This window comes from Nothobranchius furzeri, chromosome 14, assembly GCF_043380555.1.
Source record: "Nothobranchius furzeri strain GRZ-AD chromosome 14, NfurGRZ-RIMD1, whole genome shotgun sequence".
Lineage (NCBI taxonomy): Eukaryota > Metazoa > Chordata > Actinopteri > Cyprinodontiformes > Nothobranchiidae > Nothobranchius > Nothobranchius furzeri.
In genome coordinates this window covers 17,629,276-17,654,419 of record NC_091754.1, presented here as the reverse complement: position 1 = coordinate 17,654,419, position 25,144 = coordinate 17,629,276, and the positions used below count along the sequence as shown (strand labels likewise).

The 25,144-nt window shown below is 40.1% G+C and overlaps 2 protein-coding genes across 6 annotated transcripts in view; one reads left to right on the top strand and one right to left on the bottom strand.

The window, feature by feature from the left end:
- LOC107390130 (hyccin 2) overlaps positions 1 to 15,750 on the bottom strand; it is a 38,118-nt gene extending 22,368 nt beyond the window's left edge. The window contains exons 1-2 of one of the 3 annotated variants that reach the window (XM_015966678.3): positions 15,560 to 15,750; positions 1,066 to 1,150 (exon numbers count right to left, since the gene is read on the bottom strand). The gene's annotated coding sequence lies outside the window, so the exon portion shown is untranslated. The other 2 variants (XM_015966681.3, XM_015966680.3) reach the window with 2 other exon arrangements.
- Positions 15,751 to 16,129: 379 nt separating this feature from the next.
- LOC107390131 (CASP8 and FADD-like apoptosis regulator) lies at positions 16,130 to 23,244 on the top strand. 3 transcript variants are annotated; one of them, XM_015966684.3, is made up of 10 exons: positions 16,130 to 16,417; positions 16,576 to 16,921; positions 16,998 to 17,103; positions 17,237 to 17,372; positions 20,684 to 20,733; positions 20,821 to 20,851; positions 21,055 to 21,101; positions 21,192 to 21,270; positions 21,737 to 22,229; positions 22,307 to 23,244. In XM_015966684.3, the coding sequence occupies exons 2-10, from the start codon at positions 16,623 to 16,625 to the stop codon at positions 22,434 to 22,436; spliced, it is 1,371 nt and encodes a 456-aa protein (XP_015822170.1). In that variant the 5' UTR covers positions 16,130 to 16,417; positions 16,576 to 16,622; the 3' UTR covers positions 22,437 to 23,244. The 3 variants fall into 3 exon arrangements, with proteins under 3 accessions (XP_015822170.1, XP_070400050.1, XP_070400051.1); XM_070543949.1 differs by having other exon boundaries at positions 16,130 to 16,921; XM_070543950.1 differs by lacking the exons at positions 20,684 to 20,733; positions 20,821 to 20,851 and having other exon boundaries at positions 16,130 to 16,921.
- Positions 23,245 to 25,144: the final 1,900 nt, after the last annotated feature.

Below are 25,144 nucleotides of genomic sequence, written 5' to 3'. Positions count from 1 at the left end.
TATCGATATTTTCTTACATCCCTGTAAAGGGGGCCAGCAGCACGTCTCGGCAAAACACATCAGAATGTGGACGAAAAAGGTTTTTGACCAGAGGTGGGTGGCATGTAAAAAATAGTGACAAATATAACCTAAGAGTAAAAAAAAACAGAACCTAGATAAAATGCCACTTGTAAGTAAATAAATCTCTAATTACATGACACATAGTCAAAACACACAAAAGTATTTATCACTTAAATTGAGGTTCAACATATGTGATTCAGGGCATAAAGCAATGCAAACCAGAAAACAACTATTATAGCCCCGTTCACTTACTTACTTAATATTCATTTTATGTTTTTGACAGGGGACCCATGAGCCGACCAAAAGGGGAGGAGACGAGTGCGTTTACATGTAGCCAGTAACCATTTTAAAACCCGAATATTCACAATAACCCGGTTCCGCAGGTCCATGTAAACACCGCCAAAAACCCGGATATGCTCATAACCGGGTTTTTAAAAACCCGGTTACTACACCTGGGGTAACCCTTTTCTAACCCGAATGTTTGGTCGCGTAAACGCACATCGGGATATCCCCATCAAAGCGTGTGTTCTGCGCATGCTCTGTTCGCAAGGAATCTTGGTCTTTTGAGTAGCGAGACGTCTTGTACGCGCCAGAACACCAGAAGTAAACAACAAGTTGGGAGCAACATGGCGAGTCGCGGCACAGCACCACACTTTTGGAGTGACGAGGAAACTAAAGCGCAAACAAACGCGGTCGCCATCTCTTCTGAACTGGGAAACATGTTGTTGTTTTCACGGATACCGGAACAAGAAGAACCGGAAATGACGCATATTGCGTCTGGACGTAGTCCACACGTCCTGACGCTACCCCAACGTCCGCATTTAAATCGGGTTATGCAAGTTAGGGGTAACTCTTTCTATTTATGCTTGTAAACGGGTTATTCTGATCAACTCAGAAACCCGAATACCGACCTTAACCCGATCATAACCCGGATATTGGCTGCATGTAAACGTAGTCATAGACTCCCTGTAAATTCATATCTGCATGTGGAGAAACAAAACTTACCTCAGCTTCCCAGAAGTCAAATCTCCACAGGGAGATGCAAATGTTTTTTCACCGAGTTACACATCTGTCTCTCTCTGAGGGTCACCTGCAAAAACAGGGAAAAAACATAAAAAAAAAAAAAAACAGGAACAAATAAATATCAAAGTGTCAGCTTAAATTTTACTTATTGTTGTGCAAGCGTGTGCAACACGAAACTTTTGCAAAACAAGAAAAACTAGGTAAAAGCACATTTTCTTCCCTAAGAATCATTGTGTTGGCGGTTATTTAGTATCATGACACCAAGTGTTAGTTTTCGAGATCCCTATTGTTGCACAGAAGCAGCTGACAGACCTGTGTGCTCAACAAAAAGGCATTTTTAGGATTCACACTAATACTAAAATAAAATACGATCATCAGAATAAGTCAAGGATAAATGGTTCATGGTAGAAGTGACTCAGTGTATTAAAAGGGCTAGGGCATTACAAACAGGAAACCACGTGGAGTGAATCTGAATATTTTCCGATTTATTTTACATAAAAGGTAACAGTGCAAATCAATAAGCAAGACTCTTTTCAAAATTTCTTACAGCAAGAATTTCAGATTTAGTCAGTCCTAGTGTCAAATAAGCTGGAATGGTTTTTAATAAAATAAAATAAAAATATTCTTTTTGCCAAATATTATTAGCTAAATAAATCCACGAGAGAAAAAAATGGTCCCATGGCTTTAGCAAATTGGTAAGTTTAATTATCAAACACCAATACACACACACACACACACACACACACACACACACACACACACACACACACACACACACACACACACACACACACACAAAAGAAGAAAAATGCAAATTAAACAAAAAATTTCAGCCAAGTAATTTCTGTTGAAAAAGGCCAACTCCGGTTTTTCTTTTGAATGCAACAAATGAGCTGTTTCTTGCTTTTCTATCAAAGCGTGCTTCCTCCCAACTCAGCTATAATTGCATCTCGGTTTGTGGGTATCAACAGGGCTTCCCAGCCAGCCCGGCACAGTTGGCTAAATGTCCAACACCTAACGAAGCCTTGACGAACCTCTGTGCAGGATTTGTTCATTGTCCTGGGGCGGATTTCACAAGAGAATAGAGGAGTGTCAGCCCATCCTGTTTACGATCAATCCCATTTCAGCGTTACATGGCTGAACACACTGCTGGCCGGTGCTCAAAACAAAATCAGCAAGTGCATTTTGTTCACTCTGTTTGAAGAGAAATTAACATAAAACAGGCTTCATTGGGGTTCAGAAATGTCTGAACTATAGTCATCCTTCAGAGGAGGAAGGTTGTTTCTATAAAACTATACCACACATTCATTCATTCATTCATTACTGTTATGAACACACAAATTTTAATAGGGATGCTCTGATCCGATCACATGATAGGAAACCGGGTCTTATCACGTGATTTTCAGACTATTGGGCTCATGTAGAAAAGATCTAATTTAACCTTATAAAACAACAAACAGAGATTTTCAAATTAAATAACAAGGGCTTAATTTTAATGTCAAAAAGTTCCTATAATCAGTATTGTTAGCTTATTAGACAAAAACACCCCCATAACATCGCACACTTAACAGGGCGGGGCATGCAGACATCATAACATGTAGCTGTTAGCTAGCAGGCAAATCCAGAGAGTGAAAATGTCTGTATTTTGGACACATTTTAAACTGAACAGTGAAGGTAGTGCAACAGCCACTCCTAGTCCTCAACTAATATTCTCAATTTACTGCAGCTTGTACAAAAACACATAGCCAGCCAAACCTAAAAGGTACGTTAAACAGAGAAATTGCAGACAAATAGCAAAAATTCCGTTTTCCCAATCTTCTGGAGCTGCGGTGAGTTACAGGTGTTGTGCCCAACATCTATCCTATCGGTGCATCCCTAATAATATTAGCACATTATTTGCCATCAATGACTTGAACAAATTCAGAAAGAAAGAAGTACATTAATAATGAAAAAAGAAAAAACTATTAGAACAACGTGGATGCGTTTTCCTTTATTCTTCTTAATTTAAAGCATTGCTGAAATATTGAGTCGGGACTTGGTATCAGCAGATACTCTAGATCAAAAGACTCAGATTTGGAGCAAAAAATGGGATCGGAACATTCAAATGTAAAAGTTATTAACAACTTAATTACCTACTTATCTTAAATGTAGGGTAAGAAAATCATGCGTTCTCAGTTTGGAACAGCTGAACAGGAAGGAAAGCTAGAGCTGGGCTGCCAACATGAGCTAGCATACTAAATTTTTGGAATTATAGCAGAAAAGGTGCCAACAATGGGTTACAAAGGTAAGATAATGTTATGTTTTCATGGTTGTTTCTGAAACACCATCTGCCGCATCTAGCATAGTCCTATATTTTGGAAGTATCACTAATAAAAGAGTCTGAAGAAAGGGGGTTGGACCTTTGATGTGTGTAATTTCAAAATATTGTTTTTCAGGATTTGCAGCTGAAGAACAAAATATCTCATCATACAATCTGAAAAATCCAGTCAATCCAAAATGACAAATAAAATGATCACCCAGAAAGCCACGTCCTAGGTGCTCTGTGTGGGTGTGCCTTGTTTTACGCTTCACGCTCACACACACACACACACACCTCACTTTAACCTCTTTCAGCCACCTGTACAGACCACCAGCCAACAGCTGTTAACAAAAAAAAAAAACTAAAACTTTTTAGACAGTCATTAAATAAAGAAAAAGTGACAGAAAAGTTTAACCTCAAAGGAATTTCTTTGTTTCCATCTTTTGAATTAAACCATGTTAATGTTCTGCTTTCACCAGCTGGATGCTGGAGTGAGTGATGAACAGAGGGCTCCCTCGAACACCTTGTGATACTCATCACTTGCTGCTGAATTATGAATCATATCTGGGAATAACAGACTCATTAAGCTGGAGTAAACAAACATAAGGTTGCAACCTAGCAAAGTACTGACATAAACATCACCTTTGTGGCACCAGAGCACGAGATGATGAGGTAATCCAGATTTACAAAGATAAACCAATCAACTCAACACTGAGCACCTATCAGTGGTTTGCTCACTGCTTCTTATTTCTCCAGAGGTGGCAGCTGTGTTGTTGTAAAGGAAGTCACCGTTGATTAGCAGCTTAATAATATTTTTTTTTATTCAACCAGAAAAACCTGTCACTCTAGAGCAGGGTTTCTCAACGGGGGCTGTAGCGCCCCCAGTGGGCATTCAGACTATATAAGGGGGCGGTGAAAGTTTTTTGCCACTCAAGGGGACGCTGAGATGCTAATGGTGGGCGCTAACGATACAGGACATTCATAACAGACAATGGCTCAGAATAAAAAGAAGTGTTGACAGTGCAATGTGGACTACCTTCGGTATGGATTTATTCCTTCACCCACGAATTCACAACTCCCCATGCGCCTGCTTTGTGAACAAGTTTTTTCAAATGAAGCAATGAAACCCTCCCGGCTTAAGGAGCACTTGTCCAAAATGCATCCAGACAAAGCTTCAAAGGAACTGAACTATTTTCAGGTAATTAAAGAGAGACACTCTAAAAGAGCTAGCATTAGCAGTATGTTTGCTTGAAGCTTGGATTTACTGGACCGAGGATATTTAGCTTCCTACAATATCTCATTGCTAATAGCTAAAAAAAAAATTTATGATACTTTTTTATGACATATTTGTATTAAACAGTTTCAAACTCAAGGCTGAATTAATTTATTAATTTTTTTTAATTACGATTTTTGTATCAAAAAACTTTCCGTTTCTCTTTCATTGGTGGGCAGTAAGGGATTTCAGCATGACTTGGGGGGGGGGGGGTTTAGCTGAAAAAGGTTGAGAAACCCTGCTCTAGAGTGAGTCCGTACAAAATGAGTGGAAAATCCAAAATCTTTATACAACTGTTTTACACCCGAGTCGCTAAACTCACCATTCAGGTGTAAACACAGTGGTGTTAATGAAGAGGGTTGACTGGGTGCAATATATAAAACTGTATCTAAATTTATCAAAATATGAACTAGCACTGAAGTTTAACCTGAGATCCAAACAGGAGGCAGCAAATAAAAACTGTAGCATTTGAAACTTGAATCGTACACTTGGCAGTTTTGCTTGTTTTTAGCACCCTCTAGTGTCCGTTATTAATTCTCTAGGGTAAAACCGAAAATGAAACGTATCTCCTCGCGGTGCATTCGTCTTTTTAACACCTTAATCTACCTGCTGAAATTCCTCCCCAGCCTTCATTAGTTTATACAGGAGCGGTGCATCACTAAATTAAACAAATCAGCTGTATTCATGCTCTAAAACATCCAGGAAACATGCTGGACCCAGACTGCGGCGCCAAGTATGTCAGCTCAATTGTTTTGTAAGTATAACAGGTGGGGGGCCCGCCAGTCTGAAGTTGCAAATGTGGTATTCTGGTCACACCGGGCAGTGGGGGTCTGAGTGGTATTTCATTAACCCTGTGAAGGGTCATTTTAGCACATATTGGCTCAAGAAAATTATTTAAAAATATGAAAAGGTACATACATCCACACATTTTTGGTGGAAGAGATTTAACAACAGTGAAAATAACCCTGGTGGGAGCTGCTTTCTCTACTGGTAATTTATTAAATATGTAGAATTAAAAATGGGAAAATAAACATTACAGATGGTCTAGCCTCATATCCTTACAACAGCTTGGGATAACCAGTTATAGAATGAATGAATGAATGTGTTATTTTATGTATAGTAAATCATGGAGGTGCAAATAAGTATAATTTTCAAGTGAGTAAATAGAACATAATTTTTTTTAATAATATATGAAAGAGGCTTGTATACATAGACTGTACATGTGGGTCTGTCTCAACCCGTTTCTGCTTTAAAAAGAGTAGAGCCAGGTTCCGATCCAAGCCAGGGAGTTTTCAAGGTCAGCTTAGCTCAGTCAGCCATGAATTATTAAACATAAGCAAGCTCCATGGCTCCACTGTTAAGACCAATGCTAACACTGGGCTCAATTCTCTATCTTCTAATCACTAAAATCCTAATCAACTATTACCGTTGATCACTCACATTTTGTTTACATTTTAAATCACTTATTGGTTTTTGGAAAGGTACAAGGCTGCTTTTATTAAATCTAAAGCGCTAGAGCGAGTTCTGCATGTCCATGTGTCACTGAGGGTATTTATAGTGATTATTTTTTCCTCTAAGAGACTTTGCTGTTGGGTAATGACACACTACACAGGGCACATTGATCAGTTGTCGTGCCTGATTCCTATTTTCCATCCCAGCACTCTTTGTCATTCAGGTCAGGCTATTTTGGGGCTGATATTGTGTAGTTGTGAGCCTGTGAACAATGAGTCTTGATCATTTAGCCTTGGTGATTCTGTTTCCGTGCAGCCTACAGATCTCTGTCACCCATCTCTGGGGAATTTTCCTTAGGTGCAGGTACATTTCACTACACAGTCATACTTCATGCACACACTTTCCCTAGTTAGGGGGATTAACTCTAATACCCGATTGCAGTGAGTCAGTCTGGTGTAATCTGCTGTGCTGCTCTCAATAGTAACAACAACCAGCCACTCACCTGCAGCGTGGGCGATTAGCTCTGAAATAGCACAGTTTTAAAAAAAAAAAGCTCAGTAAAATGATCCGATAGGGTAATCTTCCACAGAGAATAAGGACTAAATGAGGCTAAAAGACAGAGCAGCAGACTGGTTACGCTCCACCTCAGAGAAACACAAACCGGGTCAAAAGACTGTAAGAGTAAAGGTCAAAAGCAAGCAGGACGTGATAACTGAAGTCATTATATCCAAGGGGAAAATCTATACTGCTGCTAATGGGACACGTGGACAAAAATGTAGAAAACGACTTCTCAGAACACACGTGAAATGATGGTGAGGTTGAGGTGAGTGTTTAAAACGTCTGTACCGTGGCTCTCTCATCTATCACAGGGCAAGTTGGGGGAACTGAGGCATACGCACATCCTGCGCTAAAATTAGCTCTGCTGCAGCTGCAGGGCAAGACGTGTTGGGGTGGGCGCGTTACACTCAAGTACACACATACAGGGTTCCACCAATTAGACTGGGTGAGCCGCAGCACACAAATGCACAGGTGACTGCAAACCATGTCCTGTTCCCCACCTCCAATGCTTCTAAAGCTGGGGCATACAAATGCCTTCGATGCAAATGCTGTGTGTGTGTGTGTACACACCCACATACGGGGTAAACGCACATGCTGATGGCATCCAAGCCTTTTGAGGAATCTGGTACCAACCTCGGCTAAACATTTCGTCATTGATGATAATAAGCAATCCCGAGGACATTTTCCAGAGAATAACCTTATGAGCTTGAATTAGATGCTTTTCTTGCAGAAATAATCACAACTTTTTGTAATAATTAATGTGATCATTTCTGTGGAACTTAATGAGTGCATTTGGAGGATGTACCCTCAAACACTTAACAGGAGCTGGAGAAAATAAATGTCTCCGTCTAGCACAGAGTCTTCTGATAGGAGACTAAATACCATTTAAACACTCGAGCACTTGAATGTGGGATAGAGGATGGTTTGCTGGGGCATTTTTGCCATTTTGCTTGAAATTCTCTTCACATATAAATGGCAAACAATAAATCAAATGTTTAGTAAAGATTAAATCATTTTAATAGCTTCTGAAATATACAATCCAATCTTTGTGAACGTCCTACTCTTAATGGTTGATCTAGCCACATTTACCCCTCTGGGTGTATGAATCACAGGATCTCGGCTTGGAGCAGTTGAATAGGAAGCAAAGCCAGAGCCGGGTTAGCCATATTAGCTAGCATACTCAATTGTTTAATGGCCAAGTAGCATTGGGGGATGTAATGGAGAGGGTTTTCCAGTGTATTAAGCCCTTCATGGATCTTAGATATAGGTCCCAATGTTTTACCTTTCTTAAACCTTCAGTGGAGAGTGGAGACAAAGTCAGAAGAACTCCGACCGACTGGCACCTGGCTATGAAGAGTCTTTTAGCAACCTAGGGGCTCTGTAGTTCTTATGTAGGCGTGTTACATTAGAAATTACGTCAGAAAATGTGCAAACAAGGTTAGATGATGTTACATTTTTATGGTTGTTTGAAAGTATCCGTTGTGTCCGGCATTCTAAATTCTGGAGGCGTGGCCTGAAGAAAGGGGGTTGAAAATTAGAGTTATATTTTTTCAAAAAGTAGCTGGCTTGAATGGCTTTTTCCAGGAAAGTCAACCCTACCTTTAAAGCTGGTTGGTAATGGATACAATTTTGACAACAAAAATAGCTGTGGGACTCTAAGAAATTGTGCAAATACTATTAGTAGACACTACAAAAGACTCATGATGCTGAGAGCTGTTTTCTCTGTAAATGACTGGCAGTCATAAACCATAACGGCTAATCCAACAGCATTTGGCCCAAGTGCTCACAAAGTGTACACGGTGTGCTGTGCTGTTAAAAACAGATAAAAATGCTGTACTGCTGAATAAGCTGATCAACTAACAATGGTCCATCTTGGGCTTTCATGAAATGCCAAAACACTGAACTGCTCAAAGGAGGAGATCAAAGTTTCCACATCCCAAAAAAGATCAATGAGGAATAGGGGTAGAGGAACGGTCTTATTTCCACCTCGTGCTGGCAGGATTGCTAAAGTGTCAAATAATCTCAATGAGAGAACGTCCCCTTCCTTTCATTGTGCATTGTAACTATTAAATCAACCCAATTCTGACCACATGGAAAACAATAACAATCCAGCTACATTTGGCTCTATTCTTTGCATAGAAATTATGCAAAAAAAAAAAAAAAAAAAAATTACATTAGCTGGACAAACAGTTCTAGAAGCACCTGTGGCCAAGATACTAAACATTAGCCTCAGGGCTTTGGCCAGAACTTTTCTTGTTAATGAAACACTCAATCACTGCTTGCATTAAGATGCCAGACACAAAAAATGATGGAATTCCAAAAAACACCTTTAACTCTCTGGGTTTCTCTCATTAGTAGCTTGACTTTGTTACAAACGGCAGTAAGCACCTCTGCCACAAATAACTCCACTATCCTTTATAACAAAACAAATAATTGGCAGTGATTCAAAGGCGCTCTGAAATCAGCCAGGCCTTTGGCATCTGCTCAACGTCAGCAGGAGACCGAGTCGTGACCAGCACGCTGAGCAGGAAAACGGGAGAGCAGACCAACAGGAAGGTAAAGCCCAGCAGGGAGCCGAGACCTTGGGAGGATGATGACTCCATTGCTGTGGCTTTATCTGATCACACTTTGAATTCTGCCATTTCAATGAATGCAGAACTAGTTTCTTTGTCACATACATGTGCCTTCTGATAACCTGTAGGCAAATGGGAATGGTTCAAGGGTCCTTCGGTCTTATCGCATAAGCCGTGTTTACGAAGAGCAGAATGTGCTTAACAAAATAAATAAACAGTACACCTATCCAATATGGTGATTTAGTAAAAAACGATGAGTACTAGTTTTTATAGAGATTAGCGTTATGTAAAAAAAAAAACATAACCGAGGCCTGTACTACATAGCAGGATTAGTGGCTTAACAAGGTAACACCGGGTTCAGCCCTGGGTTTTCAGTATAACAAAACTACGCTACCGCTTATCAGCAAGTAAGGGATGATTTGATCTTACTGAGCTAAACACTAGTCGACATATTAGTTCAGGATTAGTTATTTTGTTAGAAATACTGCATGGAACAGTGAGCAAGTGTGTGTCTGAAAGGTGTGGTACACTGACAAAGCATTTTGTAATGATTATTTATGATTACAGTCAGTCTTGTTTTTCATGCAGGCTGAACATGAAAAAAGTCTTCTACACCTTTCTCCTGCGTTAGCTTCAGAAAGAAAATAGATGGCAAAATGCTAGGATTAGAAAAGCCTGACAGATCTACGCCACACTGTCTCTGACCATTCATAGATTCACTCATCTTGACTCGTGATGAGGAAGGCTTTTGTTGGATTAGCATCCAGGAAACAGCAGAGAACGTCTCGACTAGCGGAAGCTAACGTTAGCATTAGCAACTCCACCACATGGCAGAAGCTCCTCTAGGCGTGTGTTATTTGTAAAGACATCAATGTTGCAGAGCAAACGGAGTCAGTGGTAGAGTCGTGCTGCTGTTATCCAATCCAAGGAGAGATGTCCAAATATCAGGAAATAATCCTGTTCTGCCACTCTCTCCTCCAGCTGAGACAGGCACTTCTGGATTTTCCCACAGGTCTCTTCAATAAAGACGTATTTAAACCGGACTGAAATACCTGTTGCAAGTTACTTTTCACTAAAAAGGTGGATTAAAGTTTAACCACTAAATCTAACAACACAGAACAGTTTAAATAATGGTGATCCAAATATAGCGCTCACCAAAATGAACTAAAGCAGCTGAAATGCCTGAGCCACAATCAAGCACTTATTCCAACACAAAGATGCTGCTTTCATTGTCTGCAAGCATTGTTTTAAACTAGGGATGGACAATATATCTGCATCAATATCGCTATCGGCCGATGCTAGTCGTTTTTTTTACATAGTGCTATCGGTTAGATAAATAAAACCAGGCCGATATTAACAAACAATATTTTTTCTATCTCATCTCCATTTGTTTGCCTGTTTCAGAGGGTGAGGACGTGGTGTGTAAAGCTTGGTTTATGCTTGACGCATTCACTTTCCGCGCGGTGATGCGGCTCGCGGATGGAACGCGCTTCACAACTCGCAGCGTTTATGGTTTGTGCGGCTCGTCTCTGCCGTGAGCCAATATTCTCCCAAACTGAACGGGGCAGCATGGAGCTCTACAGCATGCATCCAACACTACACCATAGTAGAAGTAGAAATTACTGTTTACAACATGGCATTTCAGCATTTTTAACAGCGTTCTCGTCTTTTCCGACAGTGCGAGCTATTTCTCTCCAAGAATTATTAACAACATGTTGATCACGGTGATCTCTGAGAGCTGAATCATACAAATGTCTGTGTTTATGAACCTCTGCCACACTAGTTCTTGCCGGTCCGCCATGTTTTTCCGCGTCCGTCCGTCCGCGTGGTTAGAAATTTTCCGAGGTGCGCGTTGCGGAAATCTTGGGCCGTGCGGAGACGCGGTGGAGGGGCGTGGTTGTTAAAATGACGCAACTTTTCCACGTGGAGCCGTGCGGACCTCGCGGACACGTCAAGCATAAACCAACCTTAATTGTTTAGTCATGTGAACGGTGAATGAAATCCTCTCAGAACCCTAAATGTGTGCGTTGTGTGTACATAATAATGTAAATTCAGCTTTAATAATTTTCATTCTATACGAAACCTGCTGATTTTAGAAGCATTAATGTCAATATCGGTTATAGGCCATAACAGTGATCTTAGTATCGGATATCAGTAGGGTTGTCACGGTAACCGGTATAGCGGTAAACCCCGGTAAAAAAGTTGACAATAAAAATAACCGTCCAGTTTTTAAAAAACTATATTATCTCGGTGGGTTTACCGTGGCCGCGGTTTCAGCGCGGTGACCCTTACCAGCCACCGTCGCTTCAGCTGAAGTTCCTGCGGCGCGCACACGCACTTTTTAATTTGCAACGGCAACAAAACTTTGAAGCTGAAATAACGGCCGAAGGAGGAGACGGCAGCGCCCAGGACATCCATCAGCCCTCAAAGAAGACTAAATCGGAAGTATGGGCATATTTTGGATTTCTGAAAATGCTGAGGGACAGTTAATAGAAGACGGCTATCCCGTTTGCAGAACGTGCAGGAAACAAGTGTCTGCAAAAGGCAGCAACTCTTCGAATCTAATGGCACATCTGCGTGACCATCACCCACGTCTCTACAGCCAGTGCAAGGTAAGTTAACATTAGCATTTTAGCTTAAATGCATGACGCGAGGACTTTTGGTTGAGGGAGAATGCAACGAGTCACTATAGACTGCAGCCGCAGCGTCCTCTGCCAGCATTTAAACCGTGTCACGGACACCCTGTTGCTGGATGAAGCATCTTATTTGTTGATGATGAAGAGAAATATACAATTAGTTCCTTGTCATTGATTTGTTTACTTATTCAATGCCATTTATACTTGAACATTTGGATTTGATTACATAGTGTAGTAGTTATTTTAGTAATTTGTTTAAAGTGGCTATTTATTTTAAATACATATTTTTTTAAGGTTGACTTCAAGTCAAGTGTGGACTGGAGTTTTAGATTTTCATTTTGATAATGAAGAAAACAAGTATATGAGAAAACAAGTGGTGTTTCTTTGATTTGTTTACATATTGTTTATGTTTCGAATGTTTGGATTTGTATAATTTAAACCTGCACTGACTACTGTAACATGCTCCAGAAAAATAAGCTATTTGTTCCTTTACTTGTGAAAAGTTGCACTTTTGCTAAGGCTTTGTGTTATTTTAGGTTTAATAAACACTGTTAAACCTTTTCAAAACTATTTCTGTTTGTGTAGAACAGGACTATCAATGCTTTCTGAACATATGCAACACCGTTTAAAAAATACCGCGATAATACCGAAAACCGTGATAATTTTGGTCACAATAACCGTGAGGTTAAATTTTCATACCGTGACAACCCTAGATATCAGTATCGGTGCATCACTATTTTAAACATAAACGCAGTCATTTTTACTAATGTGATTGCTAATGAAACAGTTGGATTAAAGGATCTGTAATCCAGAAGTCTAAATTAAGGGTTAATATCTTGTTGGGAATCCTGACCTCTGTGATAGGAGGAATGGTGAAAGAGAGGGTGGAAAGTTTTAGCCTAGCTAGCTGGGTAAGAAGGCTATGGGGAATTCAGTAAATCTATTTGCACTATAAGTCATATTGTAAAAGCAGCAGAATCAAGAAAAAAGACAGCAAAAAAAGCCTCAAATAGAAAAAAAACTTGAAAGATTTATATCTACCACATAGAGACGTGACAGTTAAAACAACGTTTGCATTTAGGTTTTCTATTCTTTAAGTTTCTACCTTTGATCAAACAACAAAGTTCCAATGATGATGGGGATCATCCAAACAACTGATTAAAAAAGTCTGTGGATTAAATAGAAATTGTAAAATGAGTTGACCTTGCAGTGAGTAATGAGGACATATATTATGCTAGTCTGCCTCCTGGGGACTCTTGTTTGGCTTGACGGAGAGACATGTACATCATGGAGAGAGCCAAGACAAACACACACACACACACACACACACACACACGCACACGCACACACACACACACACACCCGGCAGTGCTGTGAGTCAGCAGTACCACATCTCTCTCTGCATGCTAACCACATATCCAGCTGACTGCATGAAAGCCAAAAACATTGCCTTTGCTGACTTCTAAAGAATTCTACAAGCTTATTTAGATGCTCAAAGAGAGAAAAACAAGCAACGAAATTAGAGGGAAATGATCATTTGTTTGATCTCTAAACTACAGGGGTGAGCTGTGAGGTTGCTTGATCTCATGGGGCGCAACACGGAAATACAACTTTTTCTGTTAGAAGAAGGGCAGGACGGTGTCTGTCTGTGTGACTCTGTGTGAGGGAGTATAGTACAGTGGAAAATGCTCCCCATTGCTAATCCATGCCAGGCTAATTACAGTTTTGATTGTGTGTGTGTGTGTGTGTGTGTGTGTGTGTGTGTGTGTGTGTGTGTGTGTGTGTGTGTGTGTGTGTGTGTGTGTGTGTGTGTGTGTGTGTGTGTGTGTGTGTGTGTGTGTGTGTGTGTGTGTGTGTGTGTGTGTGTGTGTGTGTGTGTGTGTGTGTGTGTGTCACCACTGGTGGGAGGGAAATAAACTATGGATTTAACAGAGTTATGGATTGATTTTTTTAAGTTAGGGATTCCTCCAACTGGAGCAAATGTACACACAGTGTTGCCACACTAAGCAACACATAAAACGTGTCCCTTAGACACAGAGACACAGATTAGGTGAGTAAGTGGGGTTTCTGTCTAAAATAGGCTGCAGTTCTTCTGATGATAGTCTGGTCCCAAAACACATGATGGCAGAGTTACAGCAAATGAAGAGGAGGAGGATGGCTGAGGATGAGCAGCAGATGGCATGGAATTATCTAGATCTTCAGCCCTACATCTTTTGCCCATTACATCGTTATTTTAATGGCGGCTTATTCATCTTGACCAACGTCACATTAAGCAGAGTGTTTAATTAAATTACTGGTTCTGGGTTTGACTACATCAAAACACAACTAGAAAACAATCTGACAGAAGCAACGAGAGTTAATGGAGCGTACGAGTGAACAAAAGGGATTAGTAATGTGAGAAACGCATGATGGTTACATTAAAACCTGATCCACTTCTTTTTCAATAAAGAAGCATTGGGTATATTGATTTTTTTCAATTTGAAGTACCATACATGCACCAATGTACAGGAAAACATACGTTTCAATAGTCAGTCAATGCAAACTGGACACACAAGCAACTTGTTATGTGCAGTCCTAATGTAAACAAATAACCCAAGTATTTTTTTTAAAGTGCAGCAGTGTCTAGGTGAAATCTGAGGTAAGAGGGTAAAACAATGTGTGGATAACACTGATGATGTCCTTACGCAAAGTTATGGTGTCTAATGCTTGTTTACAAATCTATTTATAAGCAACATTAGATTTATATAATGAACTATAATTCCTTAAGAATTGTATATCTAAATCACTTCAGTATTCATTAAACTGTGTTGATAATTAACACTTTAACGATTTTGAAAAGAAAAAAACACGTCATAAAATCCTTCATTGCTACCATTCAATTTACCAATGTTTATACAGATCTGCACTGGCACAAATATGGAATAACAATGAAAATGCTGCCAATTGCAAACATTAATTAGAAATGTTAAATATTTTCAAGTTTTAATTGTTAGGAATATTATTAGTAAAAAAAATTTGCACAAATTTGAAGTCATATGCACACCTCTAACTTCCGGTTATACATAAATGTATATATATTTTCAAAATAAAAGTCGTTAGCTGCAACATTTTTGGGAGTCCGCCTTCACAAGCGTCACTAGAAATATATTTACTCTAAACATTTAAGATCAACTATTTGGTATAGAGCCACAACTATCAACACAGCAAGTGTTTCCCCAAAAACATTGATGCCAGCTAACCAGTTCTACTAATTGTTACGCAGCTCTGTTAAGCAGTTGGTTAACTATTAGCTAACGGCTTGTTTGGGGGGGGATGCCACGAAAGCCTGAGCCTGTGCGCCTTCGTTAGCTGCCTTAGCTCGACTTGCATTCCGCTAGCATGCCTCATCTTGTCAAGCAGCTGGTGGGCACCCTCGTTTTCCATCAGTCGTGACCAGGCCGAGGCATCTGTGTGGCGGCTGGTAGCCAGGCTCCAGCGCCGGAGCATCTGCTCTCTAACTACAGGCACCACTTGTTCTGGTACAACCTGCCGCTGAATCCTCCCTAGCTGCGGGTTTACATCCACAACAGACAGCTGGTGGTGTTCCAAGTCACCAGTAGCACCCATTGACTTAGCTACCTGGCAAATTCTTAATGTTTTGCTTTTTCTTTTTTTTAAATCTGCAATAATGAAATCAAACACTCACTCGGACTTTAAACGGCAATGGAGCTGCAACACAATGACTGAATCAGGAAGGCAGAGGAGGTGTTTGCCCAGGGCGGTCACTCAGGTCGAGTACTTTTCCTCCAATGATCCCTGTATGTATCCTCCTCCGCGAGCTTCAAATGATCCCCTCCACACTGCAACGGTGCTGAAAGAGAGCGGGACGCGATTGGCTGGACGGAGCGGAACTCGACGATTTAGAGGGAGGAGAAGCGGCGTTGCGTTCATGTTAGTGGGAAAACTCAGCACACTCGTTCTGAAAACACAGCCGGGGGTTATAAAGATACATGCAGACGGATTACATAGGATTAGGATTGTGTATTTGTGGTAATTAATACTGATTACCTTTTTAAAAATCCAACATAATAATCCCACTTTTACCACGTTTTAACTGCGAATGTTTTAATGCAAAAAAGGGAAAAAGTACACCAAAATCTTTAAAAATATAGCACAGAGCACAAAATTAAACATTCTATACACTGCAAAAAAAACTGAAAGTTTTAATGAAACGGTGTATGAATGTATTATGTTTGTTCATGATTTTAAGTCACGTGTTTCGTCCTACAGGGGCTGAGTTTACTCAGTCACAAAGCTCTCTTTGTTCTTTCACTTTCGCTTTTTTTTCGCTGTGGAACACTTTGTGGATATTTAAATCTTTTTTCCCCATACTTCTTCTCGTAAATGTGTTAACTCTTAAAAGACAATTCCAATTTACAATTAAAAGTAATTTGGGAAGTGGTTGCGTCTCGTCATTTGTATTTTCGGTGCTTTCCCAGTAAAGTGCGTCATAGCGTTGACTGGTTAATTCCTCTTTCATTTAGCCTCGTGTTTAGTTTGTAAGGTAAGTTTTTGCCGTTGCCCCTTTTGTAATTTACATTTAAATGTATATGTGTGATGATTTAGAACACATTTTTGTCCTTTCTAAATAATATGTTTTATCTGATCACGTTAAGAGCGTCAGTTCTGATTGGTTGGCTGCTTTTTTATTGACTCCTAAAGGTTTTTGATCTTCAGTTAATCATCTTCAAGAAACTCCAATCAACAACATGGCTCATTTGGATCAAAGTCAATTACAGATGATCAATGTAATAACCGAGGCTCTCAGTAGCAGTGACTGCAGGAAGTTAATCTATCTGTGCGAAAGCTTAGAAACAGACTGCTGTGCTGAATTAGTGAAGGAAACGCTGAAATCCAAAGTGGAAAACACTGGAGACGCCCATTTGTTCCTAAAGGCGCTCATATCTTGTCTGGGGCGTTATGACGTCCTAAAGAAGGTCTATAAAGTTTGCAGGACTGAGATAGAACAGAAGATGCAAACATATGAAAATATTTTCCAACCATTCAGGTAAGGAATGTTATAAAAAGCCATCAACTTATACAGATGCAGTGTTTTATTTAATAACATGGTTTTTGCTCTGTAGAGTACTGATGATCAATATAAGTGAAGAAATGTCTACTGAAGATGTGGAGGAGATAAAATTCCTATTTGGTAACACGTTATCTCGTGAGAAAGTCAAAAAATCTAAGGTGAGTTATGATCAGAAGTGTGTGTGTGTGTGTGTGTGTGTGTGTGTGTGTGTGTGTGTGTGTGTGTGTGTGTGTGTGTGTGTGAGTGCTTGATTGACATTTTCATTTGGACCTACTCTAACTCCCTTTGCAGTCCTTCTTGGATGTGATCGTTGAACTGGAGAAGTTGGATTTAGTTTCACCTGAAAGAGTGGACATTGTGGGAAAATGTTTACTTGATATTGGCAGAGTCGATCTGGTCAAAAAAGTCAACTGCTACAAGATGTCAGGTGAGAATTTCATCTTATTAGAGGAAGTTTCAGTGAAACACCTCTTTTTTTTTAAAAAAAAAAAGGTAAGTGAAACCAAAGGAAGTTCTGTAGTGACTGGAATGACTAATTTGTTTGTAGGCTGCACGCAATTACCAAAGCAGCTGCATTTCAAAATGTAAAGCAAGAATTGTTTAACCATATGACCCACTAGGGCAGGGCAATAAATCGAAAATTTATCGTTATCGAAATTTCTGACTTATTAGATAATTTTTCCCATGTCAAATTTGATAATAAAAAAATGAAAAGATGTGTGTTTGACAGCCCCATCTAGTGGACAACTTTTGTTTCTGCGCATACCTGTAGTTATGTCCATTTGTCATTATCAAGGTGAAATCCTCAATATATCATGATATTGATTTTATGCCATATCGCCCAGCTTAGAGCCCTGCACGGGCCTAAAATCTGAGCCCGTGTCCGGCCCGGCCCGAGGGGGTGGAGCCCCAGCCCGACCTGGTCCGAAAAGGTTTTCAGGATTCTCTGGCCTGACCCGAGCCCGAGCCCGACTTTTTTTTTAACCAACTAAATGAAAACAAAGTGCGTCAATCCTGACCAATGTGTTAAAAGACGTGCAGGATCTGATCGATTTGTTTTTCCCTCATTTACCGTCACGGAGATGACGGCGCACTGGCTCTGGTGTTAATCAAGTTAAATTTTATCTCTTTCCAACAATTTTCACAAGAAAACAGAACAGTCAAAAGCAGGGCTTGTGTTGTGTTGACTGGACAGTTCCCGTATTTGACAGTTTATTTTGACGGAGAAAGAATTACCCCGACGCATGCAGACGAACTGACATTTTATTCGTTACACACATCGCAGATGTAGCTAAATCACCCAAGAAAAGATTCCCATCTGAACATCTGAGCTGCTCAGCGCAGCTCGCTGTCAACGCATATGTGCACAGCGAGCTGAAGTTGTGGAGATTGGCTTGGAGTGTGTTGCAGAACCAGAGCGCATGCGGGAAGATTCCTCCCACTGAAGCGAGTGTTTTCCAAACCCTGTCTCTCAGAGAGACTTGTCACTTAGAAAATGTTCCCTGATTATGAAACTTTGGCTGAATAGCGCTTGTTCCTGTCTCCAATGTGGTGACGCATCCAGAAGCCGTCTGAGGAGAAGTCCAGAATCTCTTCAGCTCAGGAAGCGCCTATGATTACGCACAAGCGTGACGCGTCAACCAGGTCTCACAGTAAGACTGGGTTGGAACTGTTCAGGTTTACGCAGACAATCTTTACACAGAATTGACTTACAGATATAAAATTAAGTCAGTAAAATATGAAGCATTTTATTTAAATATCCATTCATTATTTTACAAGCACAGAGAGCCGCATCAGATGGATGGAAGAGCCGCGGGTTGTGACGTGTTTTCTCCAGGACCAGAGAGGACGCAAACTCAATACATCCCTTTCATTGCGAGGTAATAATTTCTCCGAGTTTTGCGGTTGCGGGCGGGAGTAGACATGCACGCTGCGGGTGCGGGCGGGAGTGTAACACACACGTTGCAGTTGCAGGCGGTAATGGTCAGAAATTCAGCGGGAACGGGCAGGAGCGGGATGAAGAAAACAGTCCCGCGCAGGGCTCTACTGCTGCGTTTGTGTTTCAAATTGTTTTTATGAATTCGATTAAAAATAAAGGCGCCCGGCCCGGCCCGTGTCCGAGGTAATTACACAGTCGTTGGCCCGAAGCCCGGCCGTTGGGCCGGGCCAACCCGAGGGCCTAGGGCTTCAGTGCAGGGCTCTAACCAAGTCACTGCTTTGCAAGTCACAAGTCTTTCCAGTCAAGTCTCGAGTCAAAGACAACCAAGTCCAAGTCGAAACCAAAGTCAATGATGTGTAAGTCCAAGTCAAGTCCAAGTCCTTAACTTTGAATTTTCAAGTCATAATCAAGTCATCTGTCAAACTTCAATTTAATGACGATGATAATAAATAAATTCCAGAAATAAAACTTCTTAAAGCTTCATTTATTTGCTCGAACAAGCAGAAAGTGCAACTGAAACTGATTCTAAACGAAGTGCTGCTTCATTTAGCAGTAAATCAAACCCAGAACGAAAAATGATTTACGATTTTTGTCCATGTCGTGCCACTTTTGTTCAAAAATGGCAAATATGCTCAAGTCATCATCAAGTCAACAGATGCAAGTTGATTCACGTCGCAAGTCATTGGGGTTCAAATCCGAGTCAAGTCATAAGTCTTTATAGATTTTATCAAGTCAAGTCAGAAGTCATTAAAATAATGACTCGAGTCTGACTCGAGTCCAAGTCATGTGACTAGAGTCCACACCTCTGGTATGTAGGCTTTATACTGTAACTGTATGTACTGTATGTGTATACAATAATAAAATATTCAATATTTCAATGCTTACAAGTACTTGAAAATAAATATTTTCATAAAGAGCGCTTGAGCCATTTCCCCGCATTCTTCTCAAAATCCTCACACAACAATAGATTGTGGGCTGAAGTCCACATCGGTGTGAATTTCGGCTAAGTGTGGCTCAAGGGTGAAAAAAGGGGCGGGGCCAAGGGCCACACTTGAGAATCCTGACACCCTGTGCACTCACAAACTGGACAGGAACGCCAATTTGAGGGGTGCAAGCATGGAAGTACGAGTATTGGGACTAGGCCAAACAGTCCCGACTCCATTCTTCCTGGTTCCATAGCCATACATATGTGAGCTTGCAAGGTTGCCAAGTGTTCAACGCAAAGACTGCGCCAGCATTTATAGTTTGACACAGGCTGGCACAGAATGGAAGTCAGTAAAAGGAGCAGCCCAGAAGTAATTTGTAAACAAAGAGCCATGGCATCTCTACGCCGCCTTTAATGAGTAAAGAAGGCTAGAGGCTAATGTTGAGCTAACAATTTTAACAGTGAATTAGAAAAACGATTGTCGACTCTGACAATTTCTCAGACTTCCCATTTCAATTATGAACAATTCTACATTACAGTGGAATGTATTTATTTACTTATCAACTTACACTCGTCTTCACTTTTCATCTTGAATGTTCTGGTGGCTGATCTGTAACTGGCAACCAGCATGAAACTCATTAAGGGGAAGGGGAAGTGGGTGAAAGTGGACTCATTTGTTTTGATACATGGATCGCAGTACCTACATTTTACCACCAGATGTCATTCTTACTGTCACTGCAATTTTTCAAATAAATGTTTTTATAGTTTCCCCATGTTATAAGTAAATAAACTAAAGAAAAAGTTAGCAAATTGTTTTTCACATTATTTTTTGTGTTATTTATTACTTTTGTTTACTTTTCTGTGTCGTTTACAGCTGGGCCATCTGCAGAGCCGTTAGCTCAACGGCAAAGCTGCCAAGCTGCTGTGCGTAGTGTACAAACATTAAAAGTCTCCCAGATTTTTCTCAAACTGATATAAAAATAAAACCAACTTCGCATATGTTTCATCTAGGAAATCAAACAAAGTCAGCCCGCGCACATAGGTAAGGCAAGCTTTAAAGTTAAAGACATCCTGATGATGCGGTTTTATAGGTGTTAATGTTTGGTGAAATACCATTTCAGATTACCGATTATTCAAAATTATAATATGTCACATGGGGGTTTTACGGTAACTAACAGGAAATCCCCACAGAACGCCCAGGTGTTTTGAATTGTTGCACATTTGAACGCATCACTCTTTCAACAGCCAGAGTAAACATGGTGGTTCCTGTACACAAAGAGGCAGCCTGCGGGGTAAATATTAACCAGTCATAAAGCATATTAAATATATTTATGTACTTATTTAAAGTGCATGTTTAACAGGTTTGTGCTTTCTTCCTGCAGAGTCCGATGGAACGGTACAACCTGAACACTAATCCAAGAGGAGTCTGTGTAATTATAGACTGTGTGGGAAATGGTGGAGGTGAGACCTAAAACATTATAATGAGGTAAAACAAAATAGAATTTTGACAAATCGCTCACATTCTTTCACAGAACAGGTTAATGCTGTCACTTTATGGATTTCTGAAAAACTCATACGTAATTCCTGAAAGGGGGAACACTCCAGATTGCTGCTTTAATGCCTATGCAGTAATTTGGTTTTGTGATTTGCATTTTTGTGGAAAACTGAATTAAGGAATTAAATTTATTCTACAGGGCTAATTTTCTTATTGTACAAGTGGCTTGAGTGACTACAATTAGGATAAATATTTCAGTTTAAAATATGATTTTTAGTGAATAAGAAGTTATCGTACCGTAAAATGTAGCCCAACAATCCTTGAGATGTGGTGCAGGAAAAGTGAAAATACTCAGATGAAGGGAAAAAATACATGTGTACTGCAAAGTCACTCACTTATTCTCTAATTATTTATGTCGTCTTTCTCTTTCAGAAATGTTAGAACAGACGTTCAAGGCTCTTCACTTCAACGTTTCCCTCTACCTTTTCTTGACTTCTGATCTCATCCTTTTATCTCTCAGAGAAATATTGAGACCGACAGAAAACCACATAGGAGATGCTTTTGTCTGTTGCATCATCAGCCGTGGTTCTACCCACCGCCTTTTGGGTACAGATGAGTATGGTGGCGGTTTTGCTATAGATTGCATCAGAAATCTTTTCACGGGTGACGCTTGTCCCATGCTGGCTGGGAAGCCAAAGCTGTTCTTTATCCAGAGGTACAACGTTGTAGAGTCTAATTTGAACTACGTGGCCGAGAGCGTGGAGGTCGATGGCTTTAATAGACAGCCAGCGAGTGGTTCCATTCCCAAAGAAGCAGATATATTCTGGAGTCACTGCTGGACAGATGAACGTCAGCTGCTGCAAAGGAAACATCACTCTGTCTACCTAAAGGCGCTGACTGATGCCTTACACGACGCCCAAAGAAGGTAGAAGCAAACATTAAATTTAATATCGTCTTCTGTTCGTCTAAATGTTTCTCGTTTTCTCTCCCCTGTTCTGACAGGAAACTGAATCTTGTTGACGTTCAAATGAGGGTGAATGGAGCCATTTTTGAGCATAATAGAAGAAATCCTGGAGCAGCTTATAGCATCGACGTAAAACACACTTTAAGGAAGAATCTATATCTGGATTAGAAATGCTAAAGTGGAAGTTACTTCAACTGAACTCCCTCAACCAATTTCACATGGATTCAAGCGTTTCATTTGTGCACACTGCCACCTAGCGGCTGAAGAAGAAATATTTAAATACTAAACATATTTTTCTCTCTTTATTTTATACATTTTTCTATAAAACCTTGTCCCCCCCCCCCCCCCCAATCCATATTCAGAACCTCAACATTTTAACCAGAGACTCAATGAAGATGGAAAACTAGAACCAAACAGAATAGAAGCAGAACATTTATTTAAATATAAAGTAAAACTAAATAAAAGTGTATTTGCTTCCGTCACTACTCATTCTGTATACCTGAGACACTATTTAGTTCTTTATATTTCAACTTTTTTATAACAGATGCAAGTAAACTATTGAGAGACTTCATGATACAGACGTCTGAAAAAGAGCAACATAGAGTATTGTTAGTCCTGGAAACTCAAGACTTACAGTTAAACTAACATTGGAAGGCAGCTCACTATATAAATTTACATTTTTTTATTATCTCAGATCTCAGTAAAAAATGAGTCTTGAAGTTTACTGTAATAAAATATAGTCTAAAGACGCGACGAGGAGCTTTTCTTCATCGTCATGAAGTTGAATGTTTCTTTCTGCTTCTCTTTAAATGTGAATTTAAATTTATATAATTATGCTAGCTTATAAATGTCAAATGCTGACCTTAATATATTTAGTTGAAAATGTATTTTTATTCATAGCTTTAATAGAATGTTAATTGTACTTTTTATTACATTTCATGTATTCATCATAATGTACAATAAAGTTTTAACTTACCATCCTTCCGTTTTTAAGGTTTTGTGTGGGGCCAAGTGATCATTTTGCATCTACCAAATCAAAATTGAAAAAGAACATCAGTAAGACACTGAGTGAATAGTCATGTTAATTTGAATGTATTAGTGCTGAAATACTTAATGTTTTATTCAAATTTTGCTGCTACAGCCACTTACTATGGAAGATTGTGGGAGAAAATATGTTATATTTACATTGCATGAATATTTGTCTGTTTCTTATCTAAAGCACAAACTATCACAACATTGCAATTCAGTAAAAAGCAAAATCAAAAATTCTACTTAACCTTATATCACTATTAATTAAGCAATGTAAATTTTTTCCCCAGTGTTGCTATTTGCTGTTCATTTATTTAAATGTTTTGGAAAAAGGCATTTTAATTTTTTTATAAACTATTTTGTTGTATATGTTTGTCGTTGGTTGTTTTGTACCACTCTGCTCCCAAATCACTATTAAGCGGACCTTGATTTGATCTGAGTTGGGTCTTGGGTTGGGGTGACGGGGGTGGCACATAAATGGTTCCGCTTCTGCCCATCCAACCGATCCATCTCTGTCCAGAATGTTGACTGCATCCTCCTGTCTCCCACTGCATTGGGGGGGGGGGGGGGGGTGCCACAAGGTTCCGTTCTCGGGACATTGTTGTTTTCTATCTACCTTCTGCTTCTGGGCAAAATCCTGAATCAGCACAGCCTGAGCTATCACATTTACGCTGATGACTGCCAATTATATGTAGCAATGGATGAGGAGAATGCGGGCTCACGATTGGCTGCATGTTTAGACGACGTGAAGGGCTGGCTGGCATCCGGTTTCTTGAAGATAAATGAAAGGAAGACTGAGTCTATTTTTTGACACCCGCAACCACCATGGCTCTCACCCTGTTTGTGACCTTTTAACCCTTTGATGCATGAATTATGAAATCTTCAACCATGATTTTTAAACAATTTTTTCCATTCATCTTTAGGTGTGAATGAAACAAATTTCAACAAATATTTTTTGTAAAATTTTATAATTTACAAATAATTTATTACATGTCCACTTCAGTGGGCAGCGTGCATTCTGAGCATGAAATATGTTGGCTTGGCTTACTGAAGTCCAAATGGAGGGGCTCAAATGCAATAACAGCTGTGCTTAATAGCAAAAACAAATAAATAACAATTTTGAGTACCTGTCCACTGTAGTGATCATTATGCATCAAAGGGTTAACCTTCAACCCCAAACAGTGCGTGACAAGTGTCGGGGTAAAGCTGGATGCTGAACTCTCAATGGGCCCACAGATAAACTCCGTAGTGAGGTCTTGCTTTTATCAGCTTCGCCGCCTTACTCGCCTCAGACAAATCTTGAAACGAAGGCATTTGGAGTCAGTCATCCATGCCTTCATTACCTCTCGCCTGGACTATGCAATTGCCCTCCTAGTTGGTGCTCCGGTCTCTGCTCTGAATCGGCTGCAGGTCGTCCAGAATGCTGCTGCCAGGTTCTTGACAAATACGCACCGACGTAGCCATATTACCCCTGTCCTGGAACATCTTCACTGGCTCTCTGTCATTTTCAGAGTACAGTTTAAGTTACTGACTTTTGTATTTAAAGCACTCAACGACCAGGCACCTCCCTATCTCTCTGACCTGCTCACTCCCTATGTATCCACGCGCACGTTGAGGTTGGCTAACCTCCTGCTGCGTTGCACGCCCCGGATGCAATGCAAATCACGGGGTGAACGAGCATTTGTACATGCTGCCCCAAAGCTGTGGAACTCGTTACCCATTATAGTTCGGCAGGATCCATCAATGGCGGTTTAAAAATCTCGTTTAAAAACAACTTCTACGATGTGGCTTTTAGACAGTGACTCGTTTTAGTGTTTTATTGTGTTATTGTTTTAATGTGTATTCCT